Source organism: Acanthopagrus latus, chromosome 1, assembly GCF_904848185.1.
Source record: "Acanthopagrus latus isolate v.2019 chromosome 1, fAcaLat1.1, whole genome shotgun sequence".
Taxonomy (NCBI): Eukaryota; Metazoa; Chordata; class Actinopteri; order Spariformes; family Sparidae; genus Acanthopagrus; species Acanthopagrus latus.
Genome location: NC_051039.1, coordinates 8905433 through 8919426, shown reverse-complemented (window position 1 = coordinate 8919426; position 13994 = coordinate 8905433). Strand labels below are relative to the sequence as shown.

Below are 13994 nucleotides of genomic sequence, written 5' to 3'. Positions count from 1 at the left end.
TTAACATGTACCAATAGTAATGACAATCATTTCATTTCAATTTCAACCATGATTCAATTTTTCCTTGAAAAACACGATTTGTGCCTGAAGAACATACACTGCAACGCTACATAAATCCTCTGTTAAAATATGTAATTCAAGCTTTGGAAACTTATACAGATAAAATGGGATTACATTTGCTAGTCAAAGCATGAAATATGGTTCCTCAAAACAAAGAGGTAGACAGGTTATCATACTGCCGTGATCGTATAGTGGTTAGTACTCTGCGTTGTGGCCGCAGTAACCCCAATTTAAATCTGGGTCACGGCAGCATCAGTAAGCTGTGCCTCTTTAATATTGTTGCTTTAAGAAGGAACTGGGTTGGCCTTGGCATTTTGGTGAGAGTTTCACTTTAAGATGATTTTGCTGTGTCGCCATATTGCCGTCTCCCACTTAACCACAAGACCAGTGCTGGTTGCATGTAATTGTGAAGGTATTTACACCATTCCCATTTTGCAGGGCTAGTGGCGCAATGGATAACGCGTCTGACTACGGATCAGAAGATTCTAGGTTCAACTCCTGGCTAGCTCGATGTGAACTTTTAGCTTGTGAAGCCCTTGTTTCCCAAACTCTATATCATGTTACATTTACACTGAAAAGGGACAAATGATAGATAGAGTTTCTACACATACCAAAGCAGTGATACAAGATCTTTTTATAGCACTTGAATATATTTTTTAGAGGAAAGACACACAGATAAAATATGACAATGTTTGATAGTCAGTATAAAAAATATGATATGTCACAACAAAGAAGTACCAAGACAAACACAGTGCCGTGATCGTATAGTGGTTAGTACTCTGCGTTGTGGCCGCAGCAACCCCGGTTCAAATCCGGGTCACGGCAGCATCAGTAAGCGGTGCTTCTTAATCATTTTTGCTTTAAGAAGGAACTGGGTTGGCAATGATCATAGTGTTTAGTACTCTGCATTGTGGCCGAAGCAACACAATTTTGAATCTGGGTTACAGAAGCAGTGGTGCGCTGAATTTCTTTAATGTTATTTCTTCTTTGGCGAGAGTTTCACTTTAAGATGATTTTGCTGTGTCGCCATATTGCCGTCTCCCACTTAACCACAAGACCAGTGCTGGTTGCATGTAATTGTGAAGGTATTTACGCCACTCCCATTTTATGGGGCTAGTGGCGCAATGGATAACGCGTCTGACTACGGATCAGAAGATTCTAGGTTCGACTCCTGGCTAGCTCGATGTGAACTTTAGATTGAGAATCCCTTGTTTGTATTACACTGAAAAGAGACAAAATGTTAGTTTCTCCACGCACTAAAGCAGTGATACATAAACTTTCTATGGCACTTGACTGTTTCGTAGAGGAAAGACACACAGACAATGTTTGATATTCCAAATATAAAATATAATATGTCACAACAAAGAAGTACAAAGACAATGACAGTGCCGTGATCGTATAGTGGTTAGTACTCTGCATTGTGGCCGAAGCAACACAATTTTGAATCTGGGTTACAGAAGCAGTGGTGCGCTGAATTTCTTTAATGTTATTTCTTCAGTTTAGATTGTAAGAACCTGGACAGCTTAGGATGATTTTGCTGTGTCACCATATTGCCATCTCCCCACTTAACCACAAAACCAGTGCTGGTTGCATGTAATTGTGCAGGTATTTACAAAAAAATAAGTCGTATTTTATTGGGCTAGTGGCGCAATGGATAACGCATCTGACTACGGATCAGAAGATTCTAGGTTCAACTCCTGGCTAGCTCGATGTGATCTTTAGCTTGTGAAGCCCTTGTTTCCCAAACTCTATATCATGTTACATTTACACTGAAAAGGGACAAATGATAGATAGAGTTTCTACACATACCAAAGCAGTGATACAAGAACTTTTTATAGCACTTGACTATATTTTTTGGAGGAAAGACACAGATAAAATATGACAATGTTTGATAGTCAAAGTATAAAAAATATGATATGTCACAACAAAGAAGTACCAATACAGGTACAGTGCCGTGATCGTATAGTGGTTAGTACTCTGCGTTGTGGCCGCAGCAACCCCGGTTCGAATCCGGGTCACGGCAGCATCAGTAAGCGGTGCCTCTTAATCATTTTTGCTTTAAGAAGGAACTGGGTTGGCATTGATCATAGTGTTTAGTACTCTGCATTGTGGCCGAAGCAACACAATTTTGAATCTGGGTTACAGAAGCAGTGGTGCGCTGAATTTCTTTAATGTTATTTCTTCAGTTTAGATTGTCAGAACCTGGACAGCTTAGGATGATTTTGCTGTGTCACCATATTGCCATCTCCCCACTTAACCACAAAACCAGTGCTGGTTGCATGTAATTGTGCAGGTATTTACAAAAAATAAGTCGTATTTTATTGGGCTAGTGGCGCAATGGATAACGCATCTGACTACGGATCAGAAGATTCTAGGTTCAACTCCTGGCTAGCTCGATGTGATCTTTAGCTTGTGAAGCCCTTGTTTCCCAAACTCTATATCATGGCACATTTACACTGAAAAGGGACAAATGATAGAGTTTCTACACATACCAAAGCAGTGATACAAGAACTTTTTATAGCACTTGACTATATTTTTTAGAGGAAAGACACACAGATAAAATATGACAATGTTTGATAGTCAAAGTATAAAAAATATGATATGTCACAACAAAGAAGTACCAAGACAAATACAGTGCCGTGATCGTATAGTGGTTAGTACTCTGCGTTGTGGTCGCAGCAACCCCGGTTCGAATCCGGGTCACGGCAGCATCAGTAAGCGGTGCCTCTTAGTCATTTTTGCTTTAAGAAGGAACTGGGTTGGCCTTGTCATTTTGGCGAGAGTTTCACTTTAAGATGATTTTGCTGTGTCGCCATATTGCTGTCTCCCACTTAACCACAAGACCAGTGCTGGTTGCATGTAATTGTGAAAGTATTTACGCCATTCCCATTTTATGGGGCTAGTGGCGCAATGGATAACGCGTCTGACTACGGATCAGAAGATTCTAGGTTCGACTCCTGGCTAGCTCGATGTGATCTTTAGCCTGAGAATCCCTTGTTTGTATTACACTGAAAAGAGACAAAATGATAGTTTCTCCACGCACTAAAGCAGTGATACATAAACTTTCTATGGCACTTGACTGTTTCGTAGAGGAAAGACACACAGACAAAATATGATAATGTTTGATATTCAAAGTATAAGATATAATATGTCACAAGGAAGAAGTACAAAAACAGTACTTAGTACTCTGCGTTGTGGCTGCAGCAACCCCGGTTCAAATCTGGGTCATGGCAGCATCAGTAAGCTGTGCCTCTTTAAGATTTTTGCTTTAAGAAGGAACTGGGTTGGCAATGATCATAGTGTTTAGTACTCTGCGTTGTGGCCGCAGCAACACAATTTTGAACCTGGGTTACAGAAGCAGTGGTGCGCTGTACTTCTTTAATGTTATTGCTTCAGTTTAGATTGTCAGAAACTGGACAGCTTAGGATGATTTTGCTGTGTCACCATATTGCCGTCTCCCCACTTCCCCACCATTAACAAAAAATAAACAATATTTTATAGGGCTAGTGGCGCAATGGATAACGCGTCTGACTACGGATCAGAAGATTCTAGGTTCAACTCCTGGCTAGCTCAATGTGACCTTTAGCTTGAGAATCCTTTGTTTGTATTACACTGAAAAGAGACAAATGATTTCTTCACGCACTAAAGCAGTGATACATAAACTTTTTATAGCACTTGACTATATTTCTTAGAGGAAAGACACACAGATAAAATATGACAATGTTTGATAGTCAAAGTATTAAAGAATATGATATGTCACAACAAAGAAGTACCAAGACAAACACAGCGCCGTGATCGTATAGTGGTTAGTACTCTGCGTTGTGGCCGCAGCAACCCCGGTTCGAATCCGGGTCACGGCAGCATCAGTAAGTGGTGCTTCCTTAATATTTCTGCTTTAACATACTCCACCTGAAACTGAAAGGAGCAAGATCTGAGTAAGGCCCCATGTTTTCTGACCCGGCCAGTCATTTGACCAGCATTCTCCACTTGTATAAAAAGTACAACACAATAGCTATTTACATGTCAGATTGTCAAACCAGAAGAGTCCAGGTCTGACTCCTGGCTAGCTCTATGAGGACTTTAGCTTCTTGCGCCCGATACTCATATTGTGTATCAAAGTTAACAACCGAAATGAACCAAGTAACAGGTCAAGTATTATAAGGCAGAATAATCCTTCACTTTCAGTCAGTTACAGCCATCATGAGGCCTCTATGTGTGTGTTTCTTGGCACTCTATGCTTTTTTTTTTTTGTTCAAACAAGAACCATTTGGAAAACAGCTGTTTGGACAACTGGCCTATTCGATCGGTTATGTATGACTATCTGACACTTTTGTGCTATCACATATTGTGCCATCCTATTGTCTAACATATCCCATTGTTTTGGATATAAGTGAAATGATTGCTCTTTAGTCCAAACTGCTGTTTCCATTAAGTGTCCCATCAATACTACATTAGATTCAAGCAGAAAAGAACGCTAACAGATTGAGCCCAATTTAAACCAGAAATAGCGCACTTTGAAAAGAACTTGATGCTTTTCTCTATGTCCTTTTCATGTACCTGCTGACGCATATGAGGAAGGGCCGCAAAAAAACATATTACCCTTTAAAAAATCAAAATGCAACACAGACACTGTGTTTGTGTGTCCAAAGAAGTCGCTGTGTCTGGGTTAGGATTTAACAAACCGAGTGACTTTTGGCCCCTGGAGTCCTATTGGGGTGACATCCTGGGGGGTTAGAGGCTGCTCCCTGTTGAGTTTGCCCCTTGACCCGTGAGCCCTCCGTCACTCCTCCACAGTCGGCCGTCTAGTTGCCGACGCGGAGGGGTGGAGGCGCTCCAGAATAAAGACAAAGTTAATCAACCATCGTGAGATTCTATCTCTCTCTTCACGGAGTGCAGGAGTAGAAGAAGATGAAACGCCCAGCTCATTTGTTGTGTGTGATGTGTCCTGATGGTCCATATGTTTGTGTGTGTATTGAGAGTTCACTGCTGTTCATGTGTATATGTGCGTGCATTGGGGTCTGTATTGGGCAATTGTAGATAAAGGGTCTTAAGAGTAATTAGGCTGTGGCTGGCTGCGGCTCTCATTAACACTGATGACCTTATGGCATGACAACAGGTCCACTATCACTCTAACGATGGACAACGAACTGACCCATCAGATCACAATCAACACTCGTACACACACACAGACATTTGACTACACCTCAAAAAATTCAGACATCCCGGCACGCAACATCTCTAGGACTCAATCTACCACCTCCGCTCTGTCTGTATCTGCATGAATGAGCGTATGCTAACAGAAAGCTACGGTCAGTGCTACTTGGGTTATACTTTTGTAGCTCTAGCAACTGGTTCAGTTTGCAAGAGTGCCAAAAAAATAACTTAATTAACAAATAACAAATGCAGCTGCTTCCATACATGGCACGAAGTGTAAAGGAAAGGTCTGTCAGGAGATCTGGGAAATATGGATGAAATCCTCTATCACAGCTTATGTATCGCAACATCCACTGGGACTAAGCAATATTGTTATTAATGCAATACGAGCCACAGTTTAAGTGAGAATCTTTGAATTTCATGTTTACTGCTAAGAAAAAAAATGATTTTTTTGCTGGGATGTGTCCTAAACAAGAATGTTTTCCTTATGTCTGGAGACTTTGTAGGCCAGAGCATCTCTGGTGTTACCTTTTGATACAGCATCCAAATCGATCTGTTTAGGCTTCAAGCTATGCTCTTATTAGCATCCTTCCATAAAACTGGTGGTAGCTACATGCGGGGCTCTGGTGTGACAACCATCGAGAGAAGGGACTGTTTGTTTGAAAGCAAAAATGGCGGCCCCTCAAGAGGCTAGCATAGCTGCTGCTATAGCTTCAGTTATATCATAACTGGAGAGTATATTTCATTGAAAGGACATCAAAGAACCAAACTTGAACCATTTTTCTCTCTTCTCTCAACTGACTGCAGGAAGAGTTTGATTTAAGCACTGTCTCTCCTGATGGTAGCACTCCCTTGCCGGTGATCTGGTTGGTTGAAGTTAGCCCCTGACTGAGTTGGTTGGTCCAATCACCTGCATTCCCTTTTCAAAACATTTTCGCAAATTTGCAGATGTGTCTTTTTGTTTAATATAGTTAATCTAATCTAATACCAAATCAAGTTAGGCCAATACATTGATGATTTTATCATACAGCAGTTCTGCTTCACGCCAAGGTTTTTATTTACTTTATTTATCTGCATGTATATAAGGTATTTTTCCACCTGTGTACAGTGCGTTAACGTTTAGTTATGTGGGGCAGAAACAGTCTTTTTCATGACACACTGTTCCTTTTTACAAGTTTTATCAGAGAGGAAGCTCTTTATCTGTGTTTCCTGGTCAGGAGATGATGGGAGAGGAAGAAGAAAGTGAAAAATTCAGGAGGGGAGGAGAGGCTGAAGCTTCCTCTGTAGTCGTAAAGATCACAGCTGACTAGGAAGACCACCATTACTATAACAGTAGCAATAACACTGCTCTGCAGACTGTCCAGCTCATCCACAATGCACTTACAATCACCAAACTAGTATGAGAAGAATTAACTTGAACTTTTTTACTGACTTTCACTCTCCAGTCACCCTGTGCACAGTGTCTGTTGAGTCCAACTAACTACAACATAAAGTGAGAAGATATTGAGGCATTCGCTGCTCATTTTAATGCCCAGATCAATACAAGTGTAAACATTTGATGTGACGCCTTAGATTTGGTACCAATTAGGATAAAAATAATTATTACTAATTATTTCCCATTCATCTGCAGATGTCCATCTAAATGAACTGTTCTTTAAATGTGCCTGTACTATATCAGAAAACAGTTTAAAATGCCTTTCAAGAGGTAAAAGCATCTTTACATTTGCTTGTTTTACCAACGGATTGTTCAAAATCCAACGGTCATCCAATCACATTTCTATAGCTGGTACCACTGACTTTAAGGCAATTCTGATCATCAATTACTTGCTCGATGAACTGATTATCAGAAAACATATTTTCTGTACACAAATACTTTTCTTTTCAACCACCTTACTTAGAAATAAAACATGTTTAACAAAACATGAGTAGTGTCAAACTTTGGCAAAATTTAATGGTCATTTTAAAAGATACATTTATCGGGTAAACAATAGGGTCATTCGATACCGAAACTAGAATTGGAAATGCCTCCAATACAGCCTAAAATGCTGGATCCGGTATTCGGCAAGCACGCAAGTCAATGCGCTGATTAAATACCATATAATTTATTAGCCATGGAACCGGACACCACTTCCTCCCAGTTGCGTCCCATACACCTTCATACAACTTAACATATTTTATATAAATGGTGAGTGAATTGAATAACTTCAAGCACATGTCAGCAAAATTAAATTTGTGCTTTACGCATCTGGTGGGTGACAGCAGAAATATGCATGGTCAAATGTACTTGAAAGTATTTTAACACAGATAAAATTGTTGTATATACTGTTTATCATATATATACATACATGTTTTTAAGGCACTGGTATCAGATTAGTACTTGTTCTCATCTGATACGCAAGGTCAGGTATTGGAACAGGTATTGGAAGGGGAAAATCATACAAAAAAATCTCTAGTGAACAATTAGGTGGACACATTTTGTTCCTAATTATCACACACCACGGAGTTACCTTTAAAACTGGAACAAGGTTCACCTAGGCAGTGCAGCCCTGCCAAGGCAGTGAAGCAGTTTAATCGGAGGTTGCCCTCTGTGTGTGTGCCTCGTAGGGGAGTGTTTGAGCAGGCTGGGTAATCCCTGTAAAGACGTATAATCCCCAGGAAGAGCAAATATTACAACACGCTCTCCTCAGTCACACAGAAAACCTGGTGGGGAGAATTCAGTATGATTCACTTGGTTCTGTTTTGAAGGGCAGATAGAAACCGAGACAGAGGGAAGCTGAGGTTTGGCTGCAGTTGGTTGCAGTGGTGACCAGGTGGCTCTGAATGACAATTGAGGCAAAATTAGCATATTCAAATAGGGAAAATAAACGTTTTTTAAAAGACAATGGCAGCTGATATGCAAAGTACAGCTGGCCACAGAAACGAACTACATTCCTCAGCTGAGAGTGTTTGCTGCAGGATGATTGTGTGTGTGTGTATGTGTACGCGAGCGTACTGTGCTTGTACATTGGCCAAATCCATGAGGAATCTCTGTCATTCCAGGCAACATTTTTGCAAACAACGTAAAGCAATAAAAGCAACATTTCTGAAGACATTATGACACTCACGCGCACACACACCACTAACAAAAACACACAAACGGAGAGACTTTGGCATCTTTTTGTCTATTTTTAAGGGCAAAAGAGAGCTGGCGGTCCAGATGCTTGTTCAAAGTCTCTGTGACTATTTCGAGCCCCCCGGTCCATTAGTGTCCTGCTGCTTCTCTAATCCTCATTCACATGTAATGGCTGACATTTCATCTTAATGTGTTAATTCATTAGCTGGGTGCTGAATGGAGAGTCTCAGTCCACAGAGACGGCTGTAAGCAGACACGCTAATGAGTCCCCACACCAGTGACCACAGAGCTAATGCCAAGTGAACTAGGGTTACCTGCCGCAAGAAAATCGCCTGGTACACCACCAACTGACAACCTGCAAGCTGCACAGGGTGTTGTTTGAATATTTGAGACTATTTGCTGATACAGTAGCAGATTTTCTGTATCAACATATTTTTAAAACCTTAGCAAACTTGTTATCTGCAAAACTGCTTCATTTATATTCAGCATAAGAGGACACATTTATCAAATGCTGAATGTATAAACACAAGCAGCTGTGCAGCAACTGGAGCTAGACTGACTGACTGGTTGGCTGATATAATTGGCAGATAATAATTGTAATTGTTAAATTCTGCTGAAGTTCACTGTTTCAGTGCACTGGCGTAATTTTATGCAATACAGTTATAGTTTAATTTTTAAAAATCATGCCTTAGTTACAAATCTTTGTTGTGATTGACATATTTGAGGGATCATTGAAAAATGTGTGCATATATTGGTCAATATATCCATTTGTTGATTTTTTTTACTCCCTCATATCAGTAGCAGCCCCACCGGTTGGGCTCTAAACTTCACCGAAAGAGTCTAAGATTAATTTAAGATTTCTCACGATTAAGTGACTGCTTTTTAGCACACAAAACAAACACAATCACAGTATGGATTGCTTTGTAGAAAAATACAGAAAACACAGTTTTGTCCGTTTAACCACCTTCTCACACAGAGAAAGACACTCATGCAGACAGAGACAGTAGACGGCATCCTTGACAGTCAGAGTCTGAGTATTGTTTGTCCTGTGAATCACTGGATTTCATTCAGGCAGGACGCCGACCCCGAAATGCTCGGTGCAAACCCCCCTCCATTGCCACTTCACCCCCCAAAAAACCCCCAGATGTGTGTGTGTGTCCTCCTCTATGCGGGGGTAGGGGACAGCTGAGGGAGGAGGGATCTGGCTCTAGAACCTGCTTCTTTCAACTGCAGCTTCTTAAATCTAACATCTACTGTTATAAGTGATAAATCAACATTGACTGCTTCCGGTGCTGTCTCTTACCATTTCAATCACTCATAACTGCACACACACACACACACACACACACACACACATGCACACACACACAGACACACTAACTTATCCGTGCATAGATGCAAAATGCAGTATGGAGGAGTGTGTGTGTTCAAGGGGCAGTTAGAGGGTAGGGAGGGGGCTTCCTGTCACTTGAATTACCCTCTACATGTGGGGTCAATATGTGCAATGCTGTAGTGTGTGTGTGTGTGTGTGTGTGTGTGTGTGTGTGTGTGTGTGTGTGTGTCAGGAGGTTGAGGTGGGGGCTCCTGTGGGAGTTACACCCCTCCATACCCCCCCTCCCCTCTAAAAAGGCTGTATAAAGGAGGTGGGGGGAAAGGCACCTTTGTCACTTTGCTCTCAGACACAGAGACAACCCCACTCTCACTGGACACACAAACACTCTGGACACACACACATTCCTCGGGGACCTACTTGTTATCCTGAGAGAAGAGGTACTTCATCCCGCGGTGGGTCTTCTGGACTGAAACAAGAAGAGGAAGAGCAAGAGAAGTCAGCCACGCTGAGCATCTTCAGTCCAGGACCATCCATACTTTTTATAGGATTTTTTTTTTTTAGAAGCTAACTCCTGCCCAGCCATGAGGATCTTCAACCTGTTCTTCTACCTGCTCCTGCTGCTCGTAGCTGCTGTAGCACCAGCCTCCTCAGCCAGACCAGGTAAGCATCCCAGAACTGCACCGTCCGGACATTTCAACAGGTGTCCATTAAAACCGGCCGTTCAAACACAGTTTGAACGTTCTATATCACTGCGCCGGGGCAGGTGAACATAGCAACGGCTGCTTCTTGCTAGCTTAACTTTCACTGGAGAAAACTGGCCTGAATTAGCTAAACTGACAACAAACTTCTCTAAAATAATAATTGCGTCTTCAAATGTTCGCTTTTTGGGGGGCTGTAGTAATGACACAAGCGCTGTAATAGCCTACACTCTGGATAAAGTAAGGCAAGCGTCCATCAGCGTGGCGGAATGAGACTACCGTTAAATTAATGTATAATATCTGACAAGACGTGGTGCGTTCACGGGTTCCCTCACAGTGCGTAAATGCGAAACTCAAGTTGGGAGAAAACGTTACCGTTATCAACAACCGGTGGCATTGTAATGTAAAGGTGCTACATCTAAAAGAGGGAGCCCACTGAAAGGTAGTGTTACTGATTGTTAATGGGGAAATCAAAATTAGCTGACTAGAAAAAAAGAGGCTAAATTGAAGATTTTTATTTTTTTTATGAAGGTTCAACACGATAAAATGCTAGTTTGGGCGTCACTTTAATGTATGTGGTTTGTCAGCATGGCTAGAAAATTGTATTGGAATAATGCTATCACTGTTTTTTCCTTTTTGGCCATCATTGCCTGAATGCAGCACTGGCACATCAATATAAATATGTGGCGCGTTCACGAGATATGCGAGAGTCCGTAATTACGACCACCGGTGGCTTTTCAGTAATTCAGGCTTCAAATGAGCGCACTCCGAAAGTTTTCCCGATCTGCAGGTGCGCCTTTTGCGCAAATCCAAGCCGGTGCGCGGTTATCTGCGCCTCGGCCTTGCGGCGGAGACAAAACAGCTGTTGTTAAAACCAGATAGGCTTTGGGGGGCTTGAGGTCGCGATTAGGCTCATGTGATGGTGGTGGCTGATGGAGAGCAGAGGATGAAGGGGAGGGGAGCGGAGCGCCGCCGGGGATCGCACAGCAACCCCTGTGAGCCCCTTTTGTCCCGGGCTGGAAGGCACTCCGGCGCGCTTTTGTTAATCACGGTGTTAAAACGCCATGCAAATACCCGCGCTTTATTAACATGACATGGAGTAGCGGTGCCAAGTGTAAAGAAGCCTACCTCCAGGCGTGGGGAGCAGTTTCTTTCAGAGGGGGGACAAGGGGAGGGAGGAAGACGGAGTCATAAAGTCATCTGGCACTTTATCTCTTCCTGGGCTTGGCTGGCTGCCTGTGAACCGCGGGAGTCAAAGTGGATTTATTAGGGACGTTTAAAAATAATCATGTGTTAGGTCTGCGTGTCCAAGTTTATTAGGAGGGGGGTCGCCCTGTTTTTTGGAGAATGAGTCCAAACAATAAAACCCATGACTGCTTGCTCAACAGAGGACGCCTTTTTAGACCTTCAGAACTATACTTACCTGGTATGAAAATGGAGATGTTTTATCTGTTGGTGCTAAAAAAAAAAAGAGCTCTCCTCCATGTGGGATTAATTAGGCCTGTCAGGTGATATGCAGGAGTCCACCTGCAGACATTAAATCTCTCTTTTTACACCCATAATTTATAAGCTTCAATCATAGATAGTCTAACTTGCATTGAAATATGGATTTCTTATGAACATTAGTATTGACAAACATGTCTTTCTTTCAGATTTCCTGAACCTGAGGAGAAAATACCACAGGCACCACTGCCCACACAGACGCTGCCTGCCCCTCCACTCCAGAGTCCCCTTCCCCTGAGGTAAGACTCACTTGTACATGTGTTTCTGCGTCAGAGGGGTTATGAGCCGAGCTGTGTGATACACGGAGCGAAACCAGGTTACAGGGCTTGCAGGTGGCAGTTAAGAAGGTGTGTGTGATTAGAGGCAGGGGTGTGTATTCACGCAGAACAAGGGGGGGGGAGAGCTCGGACATAAATCTCGCTAACGATGAAGAGGAAGGCTTAAGTGCCACGAGGAGGGAAAAGGGGGTGTTCAGCCTTAATTTTTCGACTCCTGCTGTGTTTGAACTCCTTTTAGAAGGACACTAAATTATGTTTTTTTTTCTTCCATTACAGGTTGAAGCACAAGAGAAAGGAGAGAAGTGTGAATATGAAGCAACTTGTGGTCCAAACATCAACAGGAAGGCTCCAAGTGATAAGATGGCGAAGTGGGAAAAACTCTTCAGGACACCATGAACATGCCATCCAAAGAGCCTCAGGAAACTGTGTTCACAACCGAGCTCAACTTGAGCTTGTGCTTGACTGACTCTTCATTCCAAACAAAATATAAACCGCAAGATGTTAGGCCGTGCCGGTGGCCACAGATCTGAGTTGTAAGCAACTTCCCTCTTCAACCATGAAAGCCATTACTGAAAAAAGAACAAGGGGAAAAGGGAGCCACAGAATCTGTCATTGTGTGTGTTCGACACCCACAGCTACGGACCAAAGAGCTGGAGGCATCTTAGCGACTGCAGCTACGATGAACAGCATCCACATAGTATTCCTCCAAAGTGTTTATAATGCATGTATGCACTTGAAATGTTTATTGAAAACTTTTTAATAAAAAAAAAAGATGTATTAAATGTATTGTTGTTACTTCACCTTTTTTGTGCGTGTTTTAAAATAACAATCAACTATAGTGTTACTAAGGAAATGGAGACTTTCATGATAGCTCTGGTTCTGGTTATTGTTAAAGGTTAAGTTCACCCAAAAAACTCACATTAGCAAATGGTTGTTTGTTCCACGACACATTTCTTGAGCAGCAGAACGGATTTGCTGCATTCTTGTAAACAAGTAGACGAGGAAGACTTGTTTTAAAATGTCAAAAAAAAACAGCAATTAAAACCATCAAATGTTTCCATATGTAATCCAAATCACCAGAAGCCCGAAGATCTCACTGTGACCTGATTTACACCATTGTGGCCAAAATCTTCCATGTAACTGCTAAGCTAAAAGTGTTAGCACACACCCCATCTGAAGCGCATGATGAGGGTTTGTATAACGTCTATTTAAATCAATTTCAGGGCTTCCGGACACTTTGATTATTGCTGAATGAGATTTTTGCCAGTCTAATTCACTAGTTTAGGAGAAAGCTACATGATCCTTTTCTGTGTGAAGATCCAATGGCATGACGGTGAGGAGATGATGACTGATTTTTTATTTTCGGTTGACCTTTTCCTTCACATCTAGGTTTTAATCAACACTTCATTGACATTTTGGATACTTTTATTGCTGAAAGAATAAAAATAAATAAATCTTTAACCTTTAACCCCAGTGGTCAAACATGGCCCCTGCTACCTGCAGTCCTCCAGATGACTCCGGGCTCCCGGGAGAAGCCACGTGGGAAAGGAGTCGTAAATGCGGCGCTCCCCTGCGGAGTTACGGACGCCAGAGCATAAAGGGATCACAATGGGGAGCAAACAGCGAGGGCTCAAATGACGACCTCCATATTTCGTCGACGCAGATTCCCGTGACTGTTGAAATTTAACACAGAAAAGGCGAGGCGGGAAAAAGACGTTGACACCGGCTAACGTTTGACGATGCAGTGTTCCCATTGTTAGAGATCTTTGTTTTTGGCTCCACGGTTCAATGTACCAAACAAACACTGGTTTAAACACAAAACTGCAGTTGCCGAAAAGGCTCAAGCATAAATAAAC

General features: G+C 42.1%; 2 protein-coding genes and 10 non-coding genes across 16 annotated transcripts in view; 11 read left to right on the top strand and 1 right to left on the bottom strand.

The window, feature by feature from the left end:
* march1 (membrane-associated ring finger (C3HC4) 1) overlaps positions 1-10390 on the bottom strand; it is a 33699-nt gene extending 23309 nt beyond the window's left edge. For 4 of the 5 annotated variants that reach the window (XM_037096562.1, XM_037096598.1, XM_037096571.1 and 1 more), the window contains exons 1-2: positions 10268-10390; positions 10077-10125 (exon numbers count right to left, since the gene is read on the bottom strand). The gene's annotated coding sequence lies outside the window, so the exon portion shown is untranslated. Of the gene's footprint in view, positions 1-10076; positions 10218-10267 lie in introns of those variants that run through there. The other variant, XM_037096589.1, reaches the window with a different exon arrangement.
* trnar-acg lies at positions 498-570 on the top strand. The gene has a single exon. It is a non-coding gene; the product is annotated as a tRNA-Arg (tRNA).
* On the top strand, positions 814-885 carry trnah-gug. The gene has a single exon. It is a non-coding gene; the product is annotated as a tRNA-His (tRNA).
* Positions 1171-1243, top strand: trnar-acg. The gene has a single exon. It is a non-coding gene; the product is annotated as a tRNA-Arg (tRNA).
* Positions 1697-1769, top strand: trnar-acg. The gene has a single exon. It is a non-coding gene; the product is annotated as a tRNA-Arg (tRNA).
* On the top strand, positions 2012-2083 carry trnah-gug. Its single transcript has one exon. It is a non-coding gene; the product is annotated as a tRNA-His (tRNA).
* trnar-acg lies at positions 2384-2456 on the top strand. The gene has a single exon. It is a non-coding gene; the product is annotated as a tRNA-Arg (tRNA).
* trnah-gug lies at positions 2697-2768 on the top strand. Its single transcript has one exon. It is a non-coding gene; the product is annotated as a tRNA-His (tRNA).
* Positions 2957-3029, top strand: trnar-acg. Its single transcript has one exon. It is a non-coding gene; the product is annotated as a tRNA-Arg (tRNA).
* On the top strand, positions 3561-3633 carry trnar-acg. The gene has a single exon. It is a non-coding gene; the product is annotated as a tRNA-Arg (tRNA).
* Positions 3849-3920, top strand: trnah-gug. The gene has a single exon. It is a non-coding gene; the product is annotated as a tRNA-His (tRNA).
* On the top strand, positions 10203-12922 carry apela (apelin receptor early endogenous ligand). The gene is made up of 4 exons (XM_037110109.1): positions 10203-10422; positions 11704-11783; positions 12010-12099; positions 12415-12922. Exons 1-3 carry the CDS (start codon positions 10241-10243, stop codon positions 12096-12098), a joined length of 351 nt encoding a protein of 116 aa, XP_036966004.1. The 5' UTR covers positions 10203-10240; the 3' UTR covers position 12099; positions 12415-12922.
* The last annotated feature ends 1072 nt before the right edge of the window (positions 12923-13994 follow it).

Bases quoted from the DNA above. Each gene is read 5' to 3' on its own strand.
- apela (XM_037110109.1), top strand. From the start codon at position 10,241: ATGAGGATCTTCAACCTGTTCTTCTACCTGCTCCTGCTGCTCGTAGCT. The intron at 10,423-11,703 runs GTGAACATAGCA...TGTTTTTTGGAG, and splicing joins ATATCACTGCGCCGGGGCAG to AATGAGTCCAAACAATAAAA. The intron at 11,784-12,009 runs GTATGAAAATGG...TCTTTCTTTCAG, and splicing joins TTCAGAACTATACTTACCTG to ATTTCCTGAACCTGAGGAGA.